Below are 21555 nucleotides of genomic sequence, written 5' to 3'. Positions count from 1 at the left end.
CTGCATTGTCAGCTTGACTCGATTGTTGTTTGGTGAGCTTTTTTTAAGCCCAAATGTATAAGATGTTCAGTAATTCGCTAATAGCCGTAATAAGACAATAATAAAAATAGTAATCCGACTATTATGAACGGTCTTGACCAGAGCTTGTTTAGAATTAAGGTGCATTACAATTACAACTAAGCAGAGAAGCAGTAAAAATAAAACGATGAACGCGATGAGATTACAAGAGTTTATTCATCTTTTACTCCAACACGCCGGAGAAAAACGAGTGTGAAGGGGTTGTACACATTTAAATCATTCCTGGAACTCGTTTCCTGTTTTATTTCATTTTTTTAAAGTTCTAAAGACACATCTCCCCTCATCACAACTTCCAAACTCTCCAGCCCTTGCCGACAAAAAAACACGCACTCGGAACACACACAAAAAAGAGGGTGGGGGTGGGGGGGGGGGGTTAAGACAGGGGAGGACACACCTTCATTGTTAAACATTGAAAGGTATAAGTTATCTTCTTCTATGAAGGACAAGGAGAAAACATGGACAAAGCGGGGAGTGAAACTAAAGGAAAAATACATTTCAAAATTATATAAGAATTGAATCAAGAATGTCTATAAAACATCCTAGAAAGGAGGCAGTTTGATAGGAAAGGGGAAATGAAAGTTTTCGTCGAAACATAGACATGCAGATGTTTATGAAAATAGTTAAAAACTCATCGACCGCGATTCGAAAGACGAAAAAGAAAAATAGAAGAAAACATTAACCAGCTGCAACTTTTCCTCGCACAATTTTCCTCGTGAAGAAAACTCCTTTTCTTTCAGTTTCGCTATTAAAGCCCACGACCAAGAAAAATGTGGAATACAATAAAAAAAAATTATGTAGAAATAGATGGTTACCAGTTGAAAAGTAAACAAACAAACAAGGACTTTTCCTTTCGATGCGAAGAAGAAGCGATCATCTACATTTGATTTTTCTTCACTTTTAAATAATTCTTTTTTTGGGGGGGTCAAAAAAAAAGAAAATCGAGGAAAACGATGGCCGTGATTGATCCGTCTAAACCCCAGCGCGCTGAGCTTCTTTCTCTAGCAAGAATATTAAGAAATGGATAAACGACGTTTTAAAAAAAATCAAAAAAAGGAAAAAATAAGGAAGGACCAAAAAAATAAAGAAAAAGGAGGAAATGGGGGATTACAGCCGAAAGTCAACTTTTCAAGCTAAAAATTCGACGGGCTCGACTTCGGCGGTTATGTTGTTAGTACTGGCAATCGAGTTGACGCTGTCGCTGTCAGCGTTGGCTGTGACGTTCGAGATGTCTGGTAAATCACTGGTGGTGCTGGCTAGGGAGGAGGAGGAATCTGTCGCGTCGATATGTTGGTTGTTGTGATGGTGATTGTGGTGGAGGTGGAAGCCATTGTTCTTCTGCTTGGTGGTGTCATCATCCATCAGCGAGTCGTCGTCGGGCGACAAAGACGATTGCCCGTTGCTGTTGTTGCCGCCGCCAGAGCCGTTGCTCGTGCTTTTATTTACAATATCGCCCAGCAGATCGGGTTGGCTGATGCTGTTGTTCATCATCCCGACGCTGGTCACGTCACTGGCTGACTGGTCGCTGCTCACAGCGTTGTTGAGCTCGTTGCCGCTCTTGTTGTTGCTCGACCCAGGACCGCTGCTCTTGCCTCGCGTTCGAGCCATGATAGCCTCAACTCGCTTTCGCCTCTCCTGTCGCTCTTCTTCTTCGCGACGCAGACGCTCCTCGTTCTCTTTGCGCAGCTTCTCAGCTTCTTCGCGAGCCTTGCGATCCTGCTGCTCCTTCTCGACCCGCTGGCGAGCTTCCTCCTCCCGGCGGAGGCGCTCCTCCTCTTCACGGCGCTGCGTTTCCTCAATGGCTCTGACAAAAAGAGAAAATGTTAGTGATTGAACAACAACTTGTAATAAAAACATTTCTATACTTTTGGAGGCGTTCCTCTTCGGCTTGACGAGCTTCTAGCGCCATCCGGTCCATTTCTTCTTCGGCCAATTTTTGCTCGAGCTCTTCCTGCCGCTGTCGCTCCTCTTCCAGCAGACGTTCCTCCTCGGCTCTAAGGCGCTCACGTTCGGCTTCGCGTTCCATCTGCTCACGGGCTAGGCGCCTCTTTTCGGCCAGGGCCGCTTTGGCCTCCTCTTCAGATGAAATGATTTTACGTGACGTCAACGACAAAGGAACCGAATCACCAGATACCGAGCCCGTTTCCGATGGAGTCGTCGCTCCGGACGGAATCGAGTCGACGGAGACTTGTCCTTCAACGTTCGACACTTCCGACGGAGTGGAAACGACAGCCACGTCATTGTTGGTGGTGGTGACGGGAGGAAGAATTTCAACATCCGGAGCATCACCGGACGCAGTAGAGTCCGTCATCGAAATCATTTCAGTTTCGGCTGCCGCCGGAAGCGTTTCAACAGCTGTGGGATCGTGGCTTTCTTCAACTTTGACGTTCACCACTTCCTTAGATTCTGGCTGGGAATCGGCTGGCGGAACTGTCACTTGAACCAGTTCTACCGCCTTGACGGCTTCCTCATCCGCCTTTTTGGTTGCTGCTGCTGCTGCCGCCACCGATTTATTATTAGCTTTGCCAGTGGTAGCAGCTCCTTCTTCTGTCTTGACTCCTTTGGCGCTCTTGGGGGCCTCGGCCGTGGCTTTGACGGGCGTTTTAGTCTCTCTGGCCGACGGATGTCTGCCGGCGTCCCTGTTTGGCCGTTTGGCGTGGCTCGGCTGCGACAGAGCACCTTCGGGACTCGACTTGTGTGTGGCGGCGTTATTGTTGTCTTTACGCATGTCAGCACTTCGCGCTCTGGCCGGACGTGGCGTTGTCGCTGGCGTCGGTTGCGTCTGGCGAGTTCTCTCGTTCTCCTTCTCCTTCGTTTCTTTACTCCGCTCGCGGCTGTTGATGTTTTCACGTGAGGCACGAGAGGTTCGAGCCGCCTCGCTGAGCGACATACCCGTTCCGGCTATGCTTACTGGACGTGGTCTAAAAAAATTGAATATTATCATTATTATTATAACATCTACTGCAGCATATATATACTGGGAATGATAATGAGAAAGAAGTTGCAATGATCACAGTCATCTCGTTTCTCTTTTTTGAAAAACGAATTAAAAGAAAAAATAATGGGGCACGGGAAAAAGCGATTTACTTTCTGCCTCCGGCCGGAGCGGTACGTGCTCGGACGTGTCCACTGATGCTGGCACTGCTGCTAGCCACCGTCGTGCTCACGCTGCTCACCTGACTCAAGGCACTCAACGGCCTCGTCGGCGACGATGGTGTTATGTCTCCACTCCGTAGACCTATTCGTTTCCGATCGTAAAACAAAAAAATTATAAAAAAGAACGCACAAGATATCAAATATAAATACACGTAGGTAAAAAAGTGAATAGGAAATGAACGAGTCGGCAATCAAAAAAGTTCTCTCGTGATCATAAAAAGAGAGAAGAAAAAAGGACGAAACGCCGAAGAGCCAGAAAAAGGAGGTCGAAAGTTCCTGTTGAAAGAATTAGACAACATGGAAGCAGTTTCCAATATATATAGTGGAGCCAGGGAAGGAGGAGGGGGGGAGTAGGTAAGAGCGGATGTACATTTAAAGCAACAGCAACAGTGCGGACGGTTGAAGACGTCACGGTGAATGAGGTTGAGCCCAAGATGAAAGCTTCTCTAAATTACGACAACAACAACAACAACCACCGAGAAAGAAAATACTAAATTGTTCAAAACAAAATGAAATAAAACGAGAGAGAGAACCCGTTGCGGTTTTTTCTTATATCGCGTGGCGGTACGAGGAAGATGACGATCTTCCCTCCATTTTTCCATCCTAATACCGCCGTCGCCGCGTCACGCCATCATCTTTCCATAAGCAAATCGGATTGGCCCTGTTATTTCCCCGAGCAGACACACAACAGCAGCACAGACGCGCCAGATGTTTACCCGACAAGAGCGGCCCTTCTGCTCCCTATTTCTATTTTTTTTTCCGCCAGACCACGTCGTGATGCTATTCAGTCCGCAAAATCGCGGATAACTGGCTGCGCCGTTTTATTTATTTTTTTTGCGGGTTTTTGTGTGCCAACCGACTGTCGCAGCTGCTGTGATGCAGTCCCAGTTTTATATTTTCTTTCTTTTTTTTCAAACCCGACTTGTGTACTTGTAACTCTCTAATAGACTGGTTTAGACAATCACGTTAGGGTCAAAGATTACTATAACGAAATGTTGCCGAAAAAGAACATTTTCTACTTTGATCTTTCGAAATGATTTCCCCCCTCGATTATCAACTTTTAAAAAAGATAAATTTTTTCACCCCAAATTTCTTTTTTTTTGTCTTTGACGACAGAGAAAAAAAAAAAGAGAAAAGGTTTCACAATTATTCCACTTTTTCTGCTGCTGCTGCTGCCACCGCTTTCCGGGTTGCCGGCGTTCTCAATGCCATACAAGGCCGATATCCAATTTTGTGGTCAACGGACGAAAAATAGAGAAGCCAGCGGACGTGACGGCCGGCGCGGATGACCAAGACACAAATTCCCCCCAATGTTGGGAAACAATTGGAATTTGTTTTCGTTATTTTTCCACCAAAGCCGAGGCGTGAAAGGAAATAAAAGAGATAGCCAAGAGAAGCGACGAGAAGAAAAACTTGCACCGAAAGCCGTTTGAGCGCAGACTAAGACAAGACATCACCACCAGTCCACGGGTGAGGGATGTTGCGTGTTGTTGGATTTGTCTTTCAAGCGCCCGTATATACCCGTCACCAATCGAAGCCAGTCATAATACCATGTTGAGGGCGTTGCGGTGCATGCTGCCGCGCTTTCTGGCGCAAACGCTCGGCTCGCGTTGTTGTTGTTGTTGCGCCATTACGTGGCGGAGGAGTCGAGCCGTCGACCGATGGAGCGCCGGCTTTATTAGCCGAAGAAGAAGAAGGACGGCCAGGAGCCAAATGGGACATGCTTTTTGACATGCTGCGATTGCCTCGTGCTGCAATCGTTCCTTGGGGAGACGACGGAGACGACGCGGTTGTTGTTGTTGTTGTAGCCGCCGACGGGTGGTGCGATCGGGATGCGGGTCGAGACGACCGTGTGGAGGAATTGGAGGCCGTTTTGGTAGTAGAGGAGGAGGCCGTTGGTTGTGGCTGTTGGGGCTCGGATTCGTGCAAGGGCTGTAAGGGAGTGGTGGGGGAGGGCAATTGGTTTTGCGAGAGTCGACGGCGATGGTGCGACAATTGATCCAATCGCGACATCGAGACCGACATACCTGTTGAGCGATTGACGGATCCCCGGCTGGACGAGGCGCCGGACGACGAGCCGTAGAGAGGCGAGCGCGGCGATCGATCGCCTTCACCCCGGTGGATTGGGATCGTCGGGATCAGATCCGTCCGTTTCCTCCTGCCGCCTTGAACAGCTGAAGTCGATTGCGTCATCAAGTCATCACCTGCGAAAAAAGGCAATCGACAGACCAAAATGAGACGACGCGAATAGGCCAATTAAAAAAAAGTTACACAGAACATGCAAACGAAACCCGAAACGGCAAATAAAAAAACAAACGATTTCATTCCTCCCGTTAGTTAATTGGAATTGGGCGTCAGCCAACATTGTTGTTACGTTCGTGTCAAAACACACACACACAAATAAAAAGAAGAAGAAAAAGCTTAAAACAAAAGGATGCAACGGAGCGTGAGTGTGTGACAAATGGAGGATTGAAAGGAACTAAACAACGAACGAAACATTATGGTAATGAAACAAAAACAAGGAAAAAGAAAATAACAAACAAAATAATAATAACGATCATTTCTTAAGCTCAGTGTGTGGATAATAATAGTGTTTCTTGCCAGAGGCCATGCAGGATTCATCAGAGCGGATCTTTTTGGTTGTAAGCATTCCATGGATTAAAAGGAGAAGATTTTTCTTATATTTTTCTTTTGTTTTTTCTCCCTCGATCAAAGGAAGCCGATCAATTTTTTTTTTTTTTTGTTCAAGTCAACGATCGTGCACCACCGGATAGTAGAAGGCCTCACCTAGAAAGAAACATCCGGCACCAAAGAGTGAACTTGTATGAGGTCGACCAGCCGACCACCTATTGTAGTTGTGATGGTATTGGTAGTATGGCTGTTGCTGTTGTTGTTGTTGGTGTTGTTGGCCCAAAGCCGAGATCTTGGCTGTGTCGTTACCAACGGCCGTCGTCGTCGAAGGGGACGACGTCATCACTTCTGACGCTCGACGCCGAGTTTCCCATTCAACGACTTGAGTCCCCCGCTGTCGTTGCCCGCGGTCGTTGCTTTCGTCATCTTCTCATTTTCGTATTCATTTTTGGTTGTTGTTTTGTTATGTTGCCCCGTTGGCGAAACATATGTCATCATCAGCATCGTCGATACGCATGTTTAAGATGATTTTCAGTATTTTTTCACAAGATGGATGACGTGTCAAAAATAAATCGAAAGAAAAAACGCACGCAGCATAACAACAAACGGACCGGTATGTACAAAGCCTCAACCGAAACAACATGACGACGGCGATAATAAAATAAAATTTGCAAGTATGAAAATGAAATGAGCAAAAAAAAAGAAAAAAAAAAACCAGAACGAGGCGACAACAAACAACCGATTCAAAATGGCGGTGTGTATAAATAATAATCCCCTTCCCACATTTTCTCGATTAACAAAATGAAATGAAAAATGTTTCTTTACCTTGATTCTGATCAAGTCCAAAGACTGAAGAGGCTCGAAGTTTGTTGTTATTGCCACCGCCATTGGGCGTGGTAGCCTCGTTCAACGTCACGCGTCCGTGACTGGAGGCAGACATGACATTGGTGGTTGACGTGGCCCTGTGTCATTTTTGAAATCCCAAAGTCAAAAACGAGAAACCAGAGAATGAGAAAAGGGGAAGAAATTCAATTTAGAAAAATGTAAATGAGCCATTCTAGAAAATATGCTTTTGGCAATGGGTTTTTTCCTCATTGACGTTACCTCCTGGAACCCCAATAACTTGAGCAGCTGTCGACAGGCTCCAGCATCCTCGGCGTGGAGCTGCCAAAGGCAAAGGCGATGGATCCGCGTTCGTTGCGGCGCTTCGTCTCCTGTCGGATGCCGCGGTCTTCACTGCGACGCAGCATGGCCTCCCGTCGTTCGCGTTCCGCTTCCAGGATGGCCTTTTTGCGCTCCTCGACCTGGGTGCGCCGTTCCAGGTCGCGTAGGCGCTGCTCCTCCATTCGGCGACGACGTTCCTCTTCTTGCTGTTCACGAAATTTTTGCGTCGCCAACGCCTATTACCATTTTTACCAACAGAAAACCAAACCAATGAATAATGATGACGCTATACACGCACACAACACACACACAGTTGAGTTGCCAAATAGGACGGGCCAGGCCGAAAACGACCCAAGGCAGCAGCAGCACAAATGAATGAATAATAATAAAGAAGAAAAAAAAAAACCATTTAAATAAGAGTCTTTTGTTTACTTGTTGTTTCAGCTCCTCCAACTTGCGCTGGCGCTCCTCGTTCTGTCGCTCTCTCAACACTTTGGAGCGCTCCTCCCGCTGGACAGCCGACGCTGCTGCTGCTGCGGCGGCGGCAGCGGCTGTTGCAGAACAGCTTTCCTGCCCTGCTGGTATACATAATGGGTGGAGAGAGAGAGAAAAGAGAGAGAGAAACATGAAGTTCGACGAACTGAGAGAAAAGTAAGGCGAAAGAGAAGATAACAAAAAGGAAAGAAACAAAAAAAAAGAGAGCCGCACATACGCACACATCCAGAGTCAGCGATCTGGATCCGTTTCTCTCAGCGCCTTCCACACAGACAGAAAACAGCGGAGAGAGAGAGAGATACCAGAGATAGATAGATAGATAGATATATATATACACAAAAGAAGAACAAGTGGGAGCAGAGAACAGCGAAGGGGGGTAGGACTAGATTCCAATTGAGTGGACAGCCCGGCCCACGTGTTCAACAGAGCGAGAAGCCCTCGTGACCAATACGTCACCGCAAAAATGAGAAGAGGGAGTAAGCAAGGAGGGAAAAATAACCAACGGACACCACTCCCACCTTCTCATTGCACACGCCATCAACGGGCGGACGAACGAACGAACGAAAAAATACATATAACTGTACACTCAACTCGACAACAAAAAAGAAAAATGGAAACAAGGACGGACAAGACCAGTTCGGACCAGTGGAGAGTCTCATCTATTTTTATAAAGAAGAATAAACCGGATTCTTTTTTCTATCTTTAAATCAAAATATTCTATCCACAATCCCGGCACCCTTAGAATAAAAAGAAAAGAAAATGCAACAAGACAAAACAAAACAAACACACCTGCTGCTGTTTGCTTGTGTTTCTCGGATAAATAAAATAAAAAAACAGAATGAAAAGACAAGAAATGCATGACGCAACTGTGACAAGATACTGTTCTTCCGGTCATAACGCGACATGTCGTAAAAAAAAAAGTCTTTCGTGAACGCCCCAAGAGATAGCAACTATCCAGCGCCACCAACACTGTAAAAGTTCGTCCCATTCTTCCAACGATTTTTTTTTTCTTCGGGAAAAAAAATAGAAGAAGAGCCAGTCACGATCACAAAACCGGATGATGGGATGACACACCAGACGGCTGGTCTACGTGTCGAACACAAGCTAAGGAATAAATAAACATAAATTGATTCATTTCCGCCATTTGGCTCGATTTGACGTCGAAAATCTTGTTCTTCGCTTTCCCATACAGAGAAACATTTGTTCACGCAGGTCCATATTTATCATCGATGACCGAGAACCAGTCCCGCGTCTCACCCCGTTTTTTCTTATTTCTTTCTTGTGTATCGCTTTCCCAAAAAAGAGCATTGCGGTCGAGCAGAGATGAAACGGGAGTGCGAAGGAGGGAGGTAAACCAATTCCCGCGTGACCAACAAGGACGAACAAGAGACCGAAAAAAATGTGCTTCATCTTGGATGGACTTTTGGTCTGTCTCCGAGCCAAAGCAGAGAGAGAGAGGAAGTGGGCGTGACGTGGACACGGCCGCCAATTGGATGTCACGGCCCGACGACCAACAGCCCAGAGCCTAAAAAAAGCTCACAGAAAACTGGAAGAAAAGAAGAAGAAAAAAAAAGCCACTTCCGGAACGGACAGTCGACGTGATGAAGCCGACGCCACTATGTAACGCGCAGGGGTATTACTACCGACTACCGAGCTACACACGCGGGGGAAGGCCATCATTCAAAAGACAATTCTCTTCTCCCATACGGCCGTCCCCGGTGCGCGTTCACACACCAATTAGCCGGCACCGTGTGGATTGTTGTTATTGTTGTTGTTACCATTTCAATTCCACAGTCCTCCCCTCAAGACAAGAAAAAAAGGGAAAACATCATTTGTATATGTATATTTCCCCTCTTTTTTCCTTAACGACACGTCGGCTGGTCACCGTGGCCGCACATGTCACGAGCCAGTTTACATTTTTCAATTGGCCATTTGATTTCCGACTTTCATTCACTTTTTTTTTAAAAGGACTTGGAACAAATCGTAATGGGACACTGAATGAAAAGGCCCTCAAGCTTCTCTACACACATAAAACGGCACGCCAATTCATGGGAATCTAACGGCACAAACGCGCAGAGATTTTTCAACTTTGATTCTCCAGAGCGTGAAATCAGAGGGAAAACACACATACAGACAAACAAGAAAGAAAAAACATTTTTCCTCCTCCTAATCGTAACTGATGGAAATAATAATCTCCAGTTAAGAAAAGAGTGGGTTCGGTCTGGCCCCGTCACGCTCGAAAGAGGATCAACTCACAGGGCTGGACAACTGCTGCTGCTGTTCGCTATCCTCCTCCTCCTCGCCTTCCGAGCAAGTTCAGTTCACATGCAATTGACCGTCAATTTTTTGGATGAAGACGAGCTGCTTCCAAGTATTATACGATGGCCAGCCCAGCACACACACACACAGGCGCTGGGGCCAGAAGAAAGGGGCAATGACTGGACAAATACACGCACGGCTAGTTGCACACACCTCACTCTGTAATCCTTCCCGACACTCGGAGGGACGAAACCGGCGAGAAAAAAAAGCAACAACAAGAAAAAGAAAGAAGAAGCGAAAGCCAATCATCGGCTATTCAACGCACTGTTACCTTTCCCTTTTTTCATTGAGCCACGAACACCACACGACGTCTCTAAACTTTAAATCCAATCGTCGATTTCGACCGAGACAAAAAACTTTTTTTTCCCTTCACTCCCGAGCGACGGGAAATTGAACGACGGACGCAACTTTTTTATTTTCGAAAGTTTCTTTAGAGTTGACGAAATTGAACGACATTACGCCAATCGACCAAGGACACGCCAAGGCGAAATTCAATTTGAGTTTTAACCAAAAAAAAAGACAAAATTAAACCAAGGGGGGAATGTTATCCTTTCGCTTCCGCTCGTTAGTAACCGTCAAGATATTTTTCATTTAAAAATAGAAACAAAATAGCGTAGATATCGGAACTTTTTTTTAATGAATCCGAATGCGAGGGGTGAGAAGGGAGGGGGATCGCATCGTGAATTCCCAAGTTTAATTGGCTTCTTCTTCTTCTTTTATATAAAAACAAGAAAAAAAAAGTTCCAAAGTTTTTTATAGCCTTCCCGCTTAACATTCTTATGGGTTCCCATGAAAAAAAGAGGGACTCGGAAATGTTGTTTTTAAGGTTTAAAATGGAATAAAATCTCGAGATATAGACATTCCTGGGTTCGCTTGTCACTATCGATCCGACGCGTTAAGCTTTTTTTGTTGTTGTGAGTTAGTGGATAACTAATAACAAGTATCCTTTAACCTTCCCCTCCCCCCCTCCTTGTGTGTGAGCTCTATTGTTGTTGTTGTTGATGTTTGGAATCCAGACGACCAGAGTCTAGGACACGGCCCCTTTCCGACACAATAATAAAAAAAGGCCGAGGGTTGAAGGAGAGAAAGAGGAGAAAGACTTTTTTTTAACTCTCTCCCAAGAAGAATGGAGATCCGTTACGACTCCCGTGGAAAATATGTCAGGCCTCTCTCCCTTTTGTTGTTGGGAGTCTTTCACATGGGCCAGCACTGCAGCCCAAGATACAGAGCCAAGAAGAAGAAGATGAAAGAGGAAAAACGAGTATAACTTACGGTCGGCTGATGTGGCTATGGCAACAAAAGGAGATTGTGGCTGGCCTGCTGAAGAATTGACCAAACTCCAGTCTAAAGAGCGTCTCCTGCTGTGAGGGAACCAGCTATCGGAGCCGTCATGGGACGAAGAAGAGCGTTCGTGCGGGTGGGACAAGAAGGGAGTCACTGAATAGTCCCTACCGCTGCTGCTGCCGTCACCCCTGCCGTGACCTATGACGGAATGGGCCAGAATCTCGGCCAAATCGGCTTGCAGCCAACCCGAGTCCATCGTCAGAGCCCGTTCGGGCAACAGGATCAAGTGATCCACTTGATCGCCCAGCGTGTCCCAGCACTGCACCGACCACGTCGGACTGATTTGGTCATGTTCACTGCCACCGCCGCCGTCCAGGCCATCGACGCCAGAACCGGGAGTCGCGTTGGAACCAGTCAGGTTGACACCGTGACCCAGCGTCACATGACCCCGTCCTATCCCCATTCCCACTCCGACGCTCATTTCTCGATGGAAATTTTCAAATAAAACTCGTTCGAATCAGCCGAACCCCTTGTTTCTCTAGATCGAAGGGTACGACCGTTGAGGTGGACAACACAGTTTACAAAACGAATAAGCTGGACGGAAAGGCTCGTAATCCGATCCTGTGTTCTTTCTTTTCCAACCCTTCCGTGCTGGGGAGAACTGCAACGATGACACTCGAGACGGGGCAAATATCTCCACCTTTTTCTACCCCCCTCAAAACAACCCCGACGTATATTTTTACTTGTCGAAGAAGAAACAACAACAACCCATCAAAGTGCGTGCGCTTGTCCAACCCTAACACACAATCCCATTAGTTTTGTCAGGGATTTTTTCGTGGATGTTGTTTGGCCAGTCAAGAAGCAATCGATGGCTCGTGGGCTAGTTGTTTGGTAAGTTCTTTCTGGGGGTAGGGAGTTGGGAGGAGGTTAAAAAAAGCACGTCCACTTGGAATGAAATCGCGTAAGCAACTGCCGAGCAGACGAGTCCGGGAGAAAGAAAAAACAAAACACGAGCAACAGCACACGGTCGGAGCCTCCCCGAGCGGTTCTGACGTTTTCCCAGCCGCACAGGCGGCCCTTGGCTATGGAGGCGGTGGCAATGAAACAACTCTCGTCGTATACTTGGATATTTGTTCTTTTTTTTTTCTTCTTGTTAATTTTTCATTCTATTTCTTACTATCTCTGTGAATTTCGACCACACATTCGTTGTGACCACATCAACCTGCAACGCAACTTTTTTTCTTTCTTTCTCGCATCCATTCACTAGATATTGAAATCTAATCGCTTTTTCGTCCTTTATTTGCTGGCCGCTGGCCAGCAGCTAGAAAATGTGCTAACAGGTTCCAATGAGAAGGCAAGTTTCTGACACCCAACTCGCCCATTTTGATGGGGCTCTAATGTAAACGCAATGGCGATCGTACGGCTGAATGACGTCATATACATGCCCGCGCGACCCAACTAACGGTGACTGTCCCTGTTTTTTTTCTTTCCAGCTATACAATAAGACTGTGCCAAAAAGAACCTGCTGATGGATGGCTTTTCTACTCTGACACACGCAGACACTAAAAAGAAAAAAAGGCGAGAAAATGGAGAGAGAAAGAAAAGGTTGCTGCATAGAATCTTCTCTGAGTGCACGACGGATAAAATAAAAACAAAATAGATAAATATATATATATAAAGCTTGCAGCAACCATGGATGACTCACCCCCAAGTGCTGATGTGTCCAACAAAACACTTTCGGGAGTTGATTACAGCAGTCAATCAACGGCTTTCGCTAAAAAGACGACAGATAATGCACATTCGAGAGATGGGGGGAGAGACTGTGGGTCGCGACCTCAAACTTCTTCTCAAAAGGGAACACTAGAGTTTTTCAAAGTCTTGTTTTGCAGAAGGAAACTGACCCACATCTGGCCAGCAGAACCCATACACTGAGACTGTTCTGCTAACACACAGCTCTCTGCAGCTGAACAACACATATACACAGGAAGAGAGAGTGAGTTCCAAAACAGTTGCAATAAATATAAATATTTGGGATGACGAGCCAACCCTGGCAAGTTGGTGATGACAAATTGCGAAAAGGAATTACGGGTCACACCCATTTGACAGGGTTATTGCTCTCACGTGATCAAGTCTGATAAACAAGTGATCAGAATCTTGATGATGTGAGTGAGAGGAGAATGGTAATTTTTGGGTTGGTAACGAAGAGCTTTGACTTTAGTTGTTACAAGGACGTACAGAGATCAGACATAAATATCTGATACCATTCATGAACACAACTATGGTCGTCATCATGATATTATTCGCCTAGATAGGTGTCAACTTACCTCGAAAATGAGGTGATAACAAATTGCTACCAACAAAAAAAAGAAGTGTGGGTGGGTCCCACAGATACGTATGAACCCTCCCTTCCGTTATGTACAAACATGGAATTTCGTCATAATAGTTCTCAATGGTTTCAAATGGCCGCAAAGAAAACTTTCTTTTAATCGATCGTAAGGGAAAGTAGATTGAATAAAAACAAAATTTCGACTTACTTTCTGTGTTTTGTAGAGCAGAGACCGGATCATTACACGGCGACTCCATTTTGACAGTCGGTCTCTTAATATACAGACGACGGTTCACAGTCGAGCCACTAGATGGCTTTCACTTTCTAGCAAAAAAGAGGAATATAATATTAAGGGCCTGGAAATGGGGAAAGGGAAAACAAAATGTTGTTCATGTCCGTATATTATACTAAACCACTTCCGGTCAAACTTTTCGTTTCGATATTAGAAGAAAAAAAAATAAAAATAAAAATAAGCATTTCCAATGTGACAATTTCCACGTTTTATTTTTTTAATAGTGTGAAAATAAAATGTATAGCTGCCGTAAAACTCGTAATAAATGAATTACACGTACAACGTATCAGTCATTTGATTTATTTACTCCTGCGTCACGACTCATTATATTTACACTCGACGCATAATGAGGTCAGACGAAAGGCCACACCCAAGGGTAGTGGCTGCTGGTTAGCCAAGAAATGTAACACAACAACAAAAAAAGCAATGCGCGTGAGAGTGTGTGCCTGTGTAAAACCTGATGGCTGGATTATAAGCTCGTGCTTTTCCCTTCTTTGTAAGTTATAAGACCATATCAAATGTTGGATCCAACTCGGGGGGCATCGTGATAAGAAAACGTACAAGTTCACGTTGTTGACACTTGACAGACCCTCATGACAAACAAGAATTTAATTAGGCTTGTATTTCTAAGCTCTTTCGGGATCGGAGGGGAAACAACGAGGAAGCGGAAACAAGGGAAATTCCGGAAGAAAAAACAAACAAACCGGATCACCAATCAAAATTAACAGTTATTTCAGGCAAGGAAAGATATTTCATTATAAACGAAGCCAATTTGAATTGAATAGTTCCGTCTTTTCGTGAATGGCTAAAAATAGAAATGAGTCATGAGCATTCGTACTCAAGGACTGGTCTGTGCTATAAGCAGGTGGTTCGTTACAAAAAGGTGTGGTAGTTCCTTTTGCTGATTAAAATATTAAGATTCTCCCATTGGACATGATTGATCCGCCCTTTTGTTGGCAGACTGGGTGGCGGTTCCTCGTCAAGAAATTGAATTATACGTCGCTCTTCCGTCCCTGTGGTGATGCAATGCATTCGTGAGTTCACGCGATCCTTGGCGTCTTTTTTTTTTCTATTCGTGGAAAATATGGACCGAAGGCGTTGTTGGCAACACGCATGGCGCGCGATGTAATTTCGAGTGAAATTCCGACGGACCGTGACACGCCACCTCATTATTCAGACGCGCCTAAACCCACCGCAACCACCCAGACGCGATATATAGCTTCTTCTTCATTGTGTAAGTCTCCTCAATAATCCTGCTGCTGACCAGCGCCAAAACATTTTTACAATGAAAGAAAAAATAATTTTTCATTGTCTTGTTTTTATTTTTTGTTTTTATCTCCCGGAGCTCTGCAATAACAAACAGGCGGTTGAAATGGACGGCCGTCACGAGCACACACACAATCGGAAACAGCAATTTATTGATTACGACCGGTTCGTGAAATAAAGAAGGCAGTTATATATTTAAATGACTGACTGTGAAAAATTATCACCTATAAATATTGTTTCTAGACCACACATAAAAAAGAAAACAAATGCGCAGCAGTTTGATCTCATTTTTCGAGAGACGTTGTAAACGACTGGGCTGGCGCACTCGTTCGCACTTTGTTATAACATCATTAAAATTAGGGACTTTTTAGATTATGATCCTCCCGTTCTTTATGGACGTGGTGGCGGCGACGAAGCGCATCGTTTTTCCACTGGAAAGAAAAGAAAAATATTAGAAGACGCTGCACTTCCTCCCGCAAAACCGAATAAAATAAAAAACTACGTGGCATCGCTCCATTAAACGACGAGAAGATGTTCCTGGGTCTATTATTGCTGCGGACGTTGCGCTCGATGGAATCAGTTAGAAGGCGCACACACCGCATCCGTGAAGAACCGCAGCTCTGCATCCGCTGGATTACAGCATATATAACCTGCTGCTGGCCGACGTGGACTCGCCCAAGTATCTAAAGAGTTTGGATCCCATCAAAAACAATTTTTTTTCTTTTGAAATTTTACGACTTCCTTGAGTGTAGATATCGCCGATTCAATAGCAGTAGGCCAAAAACGGTTTCGAAAAAATTCATCCGGCGTTTATCCGTTAGCTGAACTACATTTGCCTCAAGTGTCGGACATCGACTCCGTGATCGCAGAGCAATTCACCCAGAAATAAAAATTTTTTCACAAGAAAAGAAAACGATTTCCTTTATTATTTGTCTGGTCACCATCTAATTTTAAGCTTTTGCAAGTAAAGTGTATTTGCTGTCAATCCAAGTGTGTGTTAAAATTTTTTGGGTTGAGTATTACACAGAACATTTTCTTCAACGACAAATTTGATTTAGAGAATCCTCCCCTCCCTCCCCCACCTCCCCACTTCTCACCCGAGGACTTATTGGTTTAAACCGTGTAAAAAAAGAAAGAAATCAACAAACTCATCAAACGAATCTATTGACTTTGATCCTGGGCTTCTCTGGTTTTGGCGGCTCATTTTGAAGGTTTTCAAACATGGCGCGCAAGTTTCTGGTCGTGTTTAATGACGCTTGAATCTCTTCCGACTCGGGGATCATCATGGTTTTTTCGTAAGCTAATTTCTCTTCATCAGTGCTGAATTCCCAGCGCTCAAATTTCTCTCGCATATTTTTGGCCACAGCCCGATCTCTGGCCTAAAGATAGACAAGGAAAAAATAAAAAGGGAGGCGACCATGAACGTGCGCTCTTGTGCAATTCCACCCTCCATTTTCTGGAACGTGCTCAAAAAATCTATTTGACTCACAATTTGTAAAAGTTCCTGTTGTTGAGGAGTCAAACCAACAGGTACATTTTCTTCCTCTTCGTTATCGGAGCCCTGCCCATCATCTGAATATTCTCCGTCACTTCCTTCTTCCTCTTCTTCGTCGTAATCATCTTCATCGCGATTATCTACAAAAGAATGCGTTCCGTCAAAGATTAAAATTGACAAAATTTGTCATTCAAGGAATGCCAAATGTTACCTCTGAAGGCGTCGGGCTCCTTTTCAAGTCGACGAAACAAGTCTAGCATAGCTGAGGTGCTTTTAAAAGTATCCTTGTTTTCCAGCCCATATTGCTCCTGAAATCCACAAAACGAGTTCCAGTCAATTCCAAACTAAAGATACATAATTATACAACTATTCGGATCCTACTCGTTTCTGTTTATTCTTATCTTGAAATCCATTTTCCTCCATTTGCTTAAAGATGTTGCGGGCCTCTTTGGTAACAGCTAAAAACAAAATTACAAAGTGTACAGTCAAATGTTGCATTCGCTGTATAAAATGTGAGTTACCTCCTAGAATCACTTCTTCATGGCGTTCGTGTTTCTCGCCAAAGTTTTCGCCACCGCTTTCAAACATTCCCTTCAACTGTTTGAGCTTTTCGGGATCGACCAGATGCTCGGACGTTTTGTTTGCTGAAGTTTTCTCCTCATTGCCACCCATTTCAAAAATATCTTTAATGTGCTTAATCTTTTCCGGATCAACATTGGCATCGTTGACATGAAATTCTTTGCCATCTTTTCCTTCTTGAGTGGCCTGCTCGTATTGCTCCTTCAAACGAAGTTGCCGGCCCTTGAATGACAGAGACACAAATAATTTCATGACTCCAATCGATAATTTTAAAGCGAATACTTGGCATTGTCGAGCTCGTAGGATCTTGAGCTCTTCCTTGCGCTGTTTAGCCAATTCTTCTCGCCTGTTGAAATGAGACCCGTTCTTGTCATCCTCCCATTTCGATTTGATGTCGGATATAGAACCAAAGTTCACGGAATTATCCGGTCCCAAATAAGAAGACAAGCGGTTGCCGGCAACATCGTCGTACATGTACCCTTCTTCACCTTCAGAAGACGAATCTTGGATGTCTAAATTACCACAGGATTTGGACAGTTCGCCCTTGAGGGTGGCATTATCACGATCAAATCTATAGGGAAGATGATGTGTAAATGATATTTGCTAAAACAGCATAAATTAGCCTACCGAGCTAGTCGTGACAGAATACTCTCAGAACGTTTCACTGATTTGTGATCTTCTCTAATTTCCACGTCAGCTTGCGAGTTTGATGAGGCTCGCTCAAAGATTGTAAATCTAGATTTGAGATCTAGGTTTGTTAACTCGTCCATGCCGTAACTATTAGACGTCTCACTTGCTATATAAGTAATAATTAATGTGTTTTACTGTTCCATAATGTAATTTAAATTAAGCTTATCATACCTCGCACAACGTCAGCCGGTAGCTCTATGGGCTGACTTTCTCTGATAATCAATTCGGGCTTTAGATAATCTGAAATTTTAAAAATGCAAAATCAATTTAAAACTCTTTAAAATTACGATATTAAATACGCGTTTACATGGCTCATCTGATTCCAGAACTGCTTTTGGTTGAAATAACTGTTTAAAGTGAGGCTTGCAGTAAATGAGTCCTTCATGACTATTGTATGTGTCTACCCTGTTTATTAAAGTTAAATAGTTGTAACACTTCTATGAACTGATTTGAACTCACATAATATGCCTACTCACGTTAGATTCTTTTGGCATTCAGTGCACTTGAAGCAATGTTTGTGCCAAATCAACTTTTCAGCTTTCACTCTTTCCATCTGAAAAACTTGCTTGTTGCAAAGCTTGCAAAGCGTAGTAGCGGCATCAGCATCAGATGCTACCTGTAAAAGTAACATAATATGTTTTTTTGTGTGTGTGAACTGGTCACTAATATAGTAGTCTTTCTATTTCTGTATTTACCTTATTGAACTTCTGCTGGACCTGTGCTGCATCAACTGAACGGACATGGATTTTTTTCCCTTCAAATTTCTAAAAAAAAGAAAAAAGTTGTTTAATATTGGCTTATACCTACAGCAGTAATATATCATGGTAAATAGAAAGTAACTGTACCGTTGTCTTAGAAGCAACATCTTGTTTTGTTTTCTTTGATTTTTTGGTAGTAGATTTCTTCTTCTTTTTTTCGACTACAGGAGTTTCTTCTGTTTGGTTTTCATCTACCTAAAATCATGCATAATTTAGTAATTTCCTTTTAATTAAGACATCAATCTTTCTTTACTTGTAAGTTGATGATGTTTTCCAGTACAACAGTCTCAGCTTCAGAATCCATGTTTCTCTTCTTATAAAGAAGTTGATTGGATGCTTGACCTGTATTAAATATGACATGATGAAATCCAATAATAAACTGAAAATGTAACACACAACACTCCAGTGGATGTTTAGAGTGGAAACAGACTAGAAACTCCACAGAAGCTCAGTCGTTTTCAAAACAAAATAGTGTAAACAATTAAGCGTGGTTGCCAAACGGAAAAATTCCTTATTTGGAATTTTTCGACTTACAATTTCAAATTAAATCAAATCCCTAATAAACTTCCCGTTGCAATTTGACACTCGCAAGAAACGAATAAAAAAAGACAATTTCTAAATTTAGCTAACCTCATTATATCTAGACTAATTAGTTGAAGTAACAAATAAACAAGATTAGAAATTAGAAACAATACAAGTTCCCTTTTAACCGTCGCTGTCGTCTTGAAAAATCGTTCATAAAGTTAAGAATTTCTTGTAACACTTCAATGAATATTAGGTAGGCTGTTTTCCGAAGAGAAAAAACTGACACTTCTACAAATATGGAAAAATGTTCGTAACAAGATTTTCTTACGTAACCAGCGTTTTACTTTATGACAACTGATCCCAGATGGCAGTTTTATGGCAGCTTCAAGTACTTCAAGTAGGCTAGTAAGAATGACTGTGAAACGAGTTGTGACACGTTCAACTTCTAGAACTGCAGAAAGCTTTAAAACCGGCGTTCGGCTGGCTCTCGTCTTGTCGACCGAATACTCACGCGCACCATGTAACAACCAATGCCAAAGTGTGTATATTGTCCCGACTGCAAGCTAAATTTATCCGAGTCCGTCGTGTGTTCTGACTAAGCTGTTACTGCGGGGTTAACTAAACAAATTCTTATATTTTCCTTCACATCGTCGCATCCCTTTTTATGTTTGTGGGGGTCAGAAAAGTCTACACAATCTTATCATTTCAGGATTGTGAAGAGTTGGAAAATCGTAAATCGAGATGCGCACAGTTTGACTCGGTGACGGGTGGAATTTTCAAAAAAAAGCAGCAATTTCATTCAAACGTTGATTTGAAGTAGAGAAGAAGTAAAAACTCACTTGAATAAATGCTGTTGAACAAAAGATTCGTCACACACAATCCTGTAAACTGGATTGATTTTAAGTTTCAGATGGAATTTACCACACCTCAAACGGACACGACGTCGAAAACAACACGACAGCACGATCCAAAGAGAGAAAACACGAATATAGTGGCGAGGGCGGAACGTCGTCGACGGGGTGAGAAAGCTCTTTCAACGTGAGCCCTTTGCGCGTCGAGACGCTGCTCTAATGATTGTTGCTGCTGCCGTCTTGTTCGGAACCAGGGTATTCTTTCTAAAATTAGAAGCAGCCCCCGTAGTTTTAACCGCTTCTACCGTATCCCGTCCATTGCATCCAACGAAAAAGTTTCTACAGAGACTTCTGTTCGCCGTCAAAATCAGAATAGTTGGGCTCTATATGGATGTTTTTAATGCTGGAAAACGCAGGAGCGCAAGCCCATCTCATTGGGCTATATTCTATTTTTAAACTTGGAGAAATATGCGTTTTTACCCTCAACTTGAGATTATTATTTTTTGAATGACCTTGCATGATACAATAGCTCGCCATCGATAATTGCTCACGATTTCTTTATGTTTTTCCATTGTTTACGTTGTACAATATTGGAACCAATAATAATGCAAAAGAGTATTGTTAAAGGCTCTTAATGTGCTTCGCCACTTAAGATAAGAAGCGAGGCCATTGTTGAAACCTATACTCGAACTTGAGGACGAGATAGTTGGACAAGAACTAAACAACTATATTTGGAAGTCTTTGAGGATTGTTATTAGAAAACTTTTCTTGGAGTGCGCAGTTCAATTTCCTTACACATTTTTTCTTAATTAAACCAGAAAACACATGCCAAAACTAAAAAATTCCAGCATTAACAGTATCCTACTAAAATTAAAAGTAATGTATAATTCTTGGGATAACTTGCAGTATAATTTTAGCCAAGAGTCAATAAAAAAATGGGGACATCCACAAATGACGTCTCTAGCATATACTCCACGCGCTAAAAATTCTTGACTTTGCAGAAGAAAAAAGCATTTGTTATTGTTGCAGTTTCTTAATCGTTTTTCCCTTTTTTTAAAATCAGCTGTTCACGAATATACTCCGGTAGAACAAAAATAAGACTCGTTTATGTTGATCTTGTAAACGGAATGGATACTGTACCCAACTGGGCTTCGACTAATTTGTTACGCAACTCGCCAACTTCAGTCTATTACGAGGATACATTGCGCTATAGCAGTAGATAAACTCGTTTTCGATTTGTTTACCCACTCGTGGTGACCTAGAAAACATTAAGTTTTTTTCTTGTTTAACTGCACACAATAAGGATTTTTTTTTCCATTGGACTCCAGTCTTTAGAAATCGAGAATTCAGAGAGCTGCCGCCTGTAGGGCTTCTAGACTGCTAGCGTTACGAATTACTATGTGGCGGTAACGAGATATGTCTGTAACGATTTAAACATGGTAATGAAATTTTGATGTTTTAATATTCCCGACGATTTCACATTTTGTTTCGCTTTTTTTGTCCATAGGTTTTTTTTGCGACCTACGGATGAAAGTTGCCCATTGCCCTCAATAGATGGCGCTTTGAATTAGTAGATTTGAACTGCGCGCTTAAAAGAATTTTACAATCTGTAGAGAAAGGAGATCGACCGCTGCTTGATATAGCAAAAG

At 43.3% G+C, this 21555-nt stretch overlaps 2 protein-coding genes across 20 annotated transcripts; both read right to left on the bottom strand.

Moving 5' to 3' along the window:
• Window positions 1–215: 215 nt before the first annotated feature.
• On the bottom strand, window positions 216–13765 carry LOC124196686 (ensconsin-like). Of its 17 annotated transcripts, none has more exons than XM_046591886.1 (9): window positions 13659–13765; window positions 7459–7604; window positions 6967–7262; window positions 6688–6824; window positions 6019–6288; window positions 4782–5435; window positions 3163–3313; window positions 1941–2996; window positions 216–1879 (listed from the first exon to the last, which is right to left on the bottom strand). In XM_046591886.1, exons 1-9 carry the CDS (start codon window positions 13705–13707, stop codon window positions 1204–1206), a joined length of 3435 nt encoding a protein of 1144 aa, XP_046447842.1. In that variant the 5' UTR covers window positions 13708–13765; the 3' UTR covers window positions 216–1203. The 17 variants fall into 17 exon arrangements, with proteins under 17 accessions (XP_046447842.1, XP_046447912.1, XP_046447849.1 ...); XM_046591956.1 differs by having other exon boundaries at window positions 5259–5435; XM_046591893.1 differs by having other exon boundaries at window positions 7459–7601; window positions 13659–13742.
• Window positions 13766–15956: 2191 nt separating this feature from the next.
• On the bottom strand, window positions 15957–20258 carry LOC124196772 (protein-methionine sulfoxide oxidase mical3a-like). 3 transcript variants are annotated; one of them, XM_046591993.1, is made up of 14 exons: window positions 19895–20258; window positions 18784–18872; window positions 18618–18725; window positions 18468–18536; window positions 18249–18388; window positions 18080–18177; window positions 17944–18012; window positions 17710–17878; window positions 17365–17653; window positions 17025–17304; window positions 16885–16961; window positions 16715–16811; window positions 16498–16643; window positions 15957–16387 (listed from the first exon to the last, which is right to left on the bottom strand). In XM_046591993.1, the coding sequence occupies exons 2-14, from the start codon at window positions 18832–18834 to the stop codon at window positions 16160–16162; spliced, it is 1821 nt and encodes a 606-aa protein (XP_046447949.1). In that variant the 5' UTR covers window positions 18835–18872; window positions 19895–20258; the 3' UTR covers window positions 15957–16159. The 3 variants fall into 3 exon arrangements, with proteins under 3 accessions (XP_046447949.1, XP_046447966.1, XP_046447957.1); XM_046592010.1 differs by having other exon boundaries at window positions 19400–20118; XM_046592001.1 differs by lacking the exon at window positions 19895–20258 and adding an exon at window positions 19384–19872.
• Window positions 20259–21555: the final 1297 nt, after the last annotated feature.

The sequence above is a fragment of the Daphnia pulex genome, chromosome 1 (genome assembly GCF_021134715.1).
Source record: "Daphnia pulex isolate KAP4 chromosome 1, ASM2113471v1".
Classification (NCBI taxonomy): domain Eukaryota; kingdom Metazoa; phylum Arthropoda; class Branchiopoda; order Diplostraca; family Daphniidae; genus Daphnia; species Daphnia pulex.
Note: the sequence above shows the minus strand (reverse complement) of the source record. Positions and strands in the feature narration are given on the sequence as shown.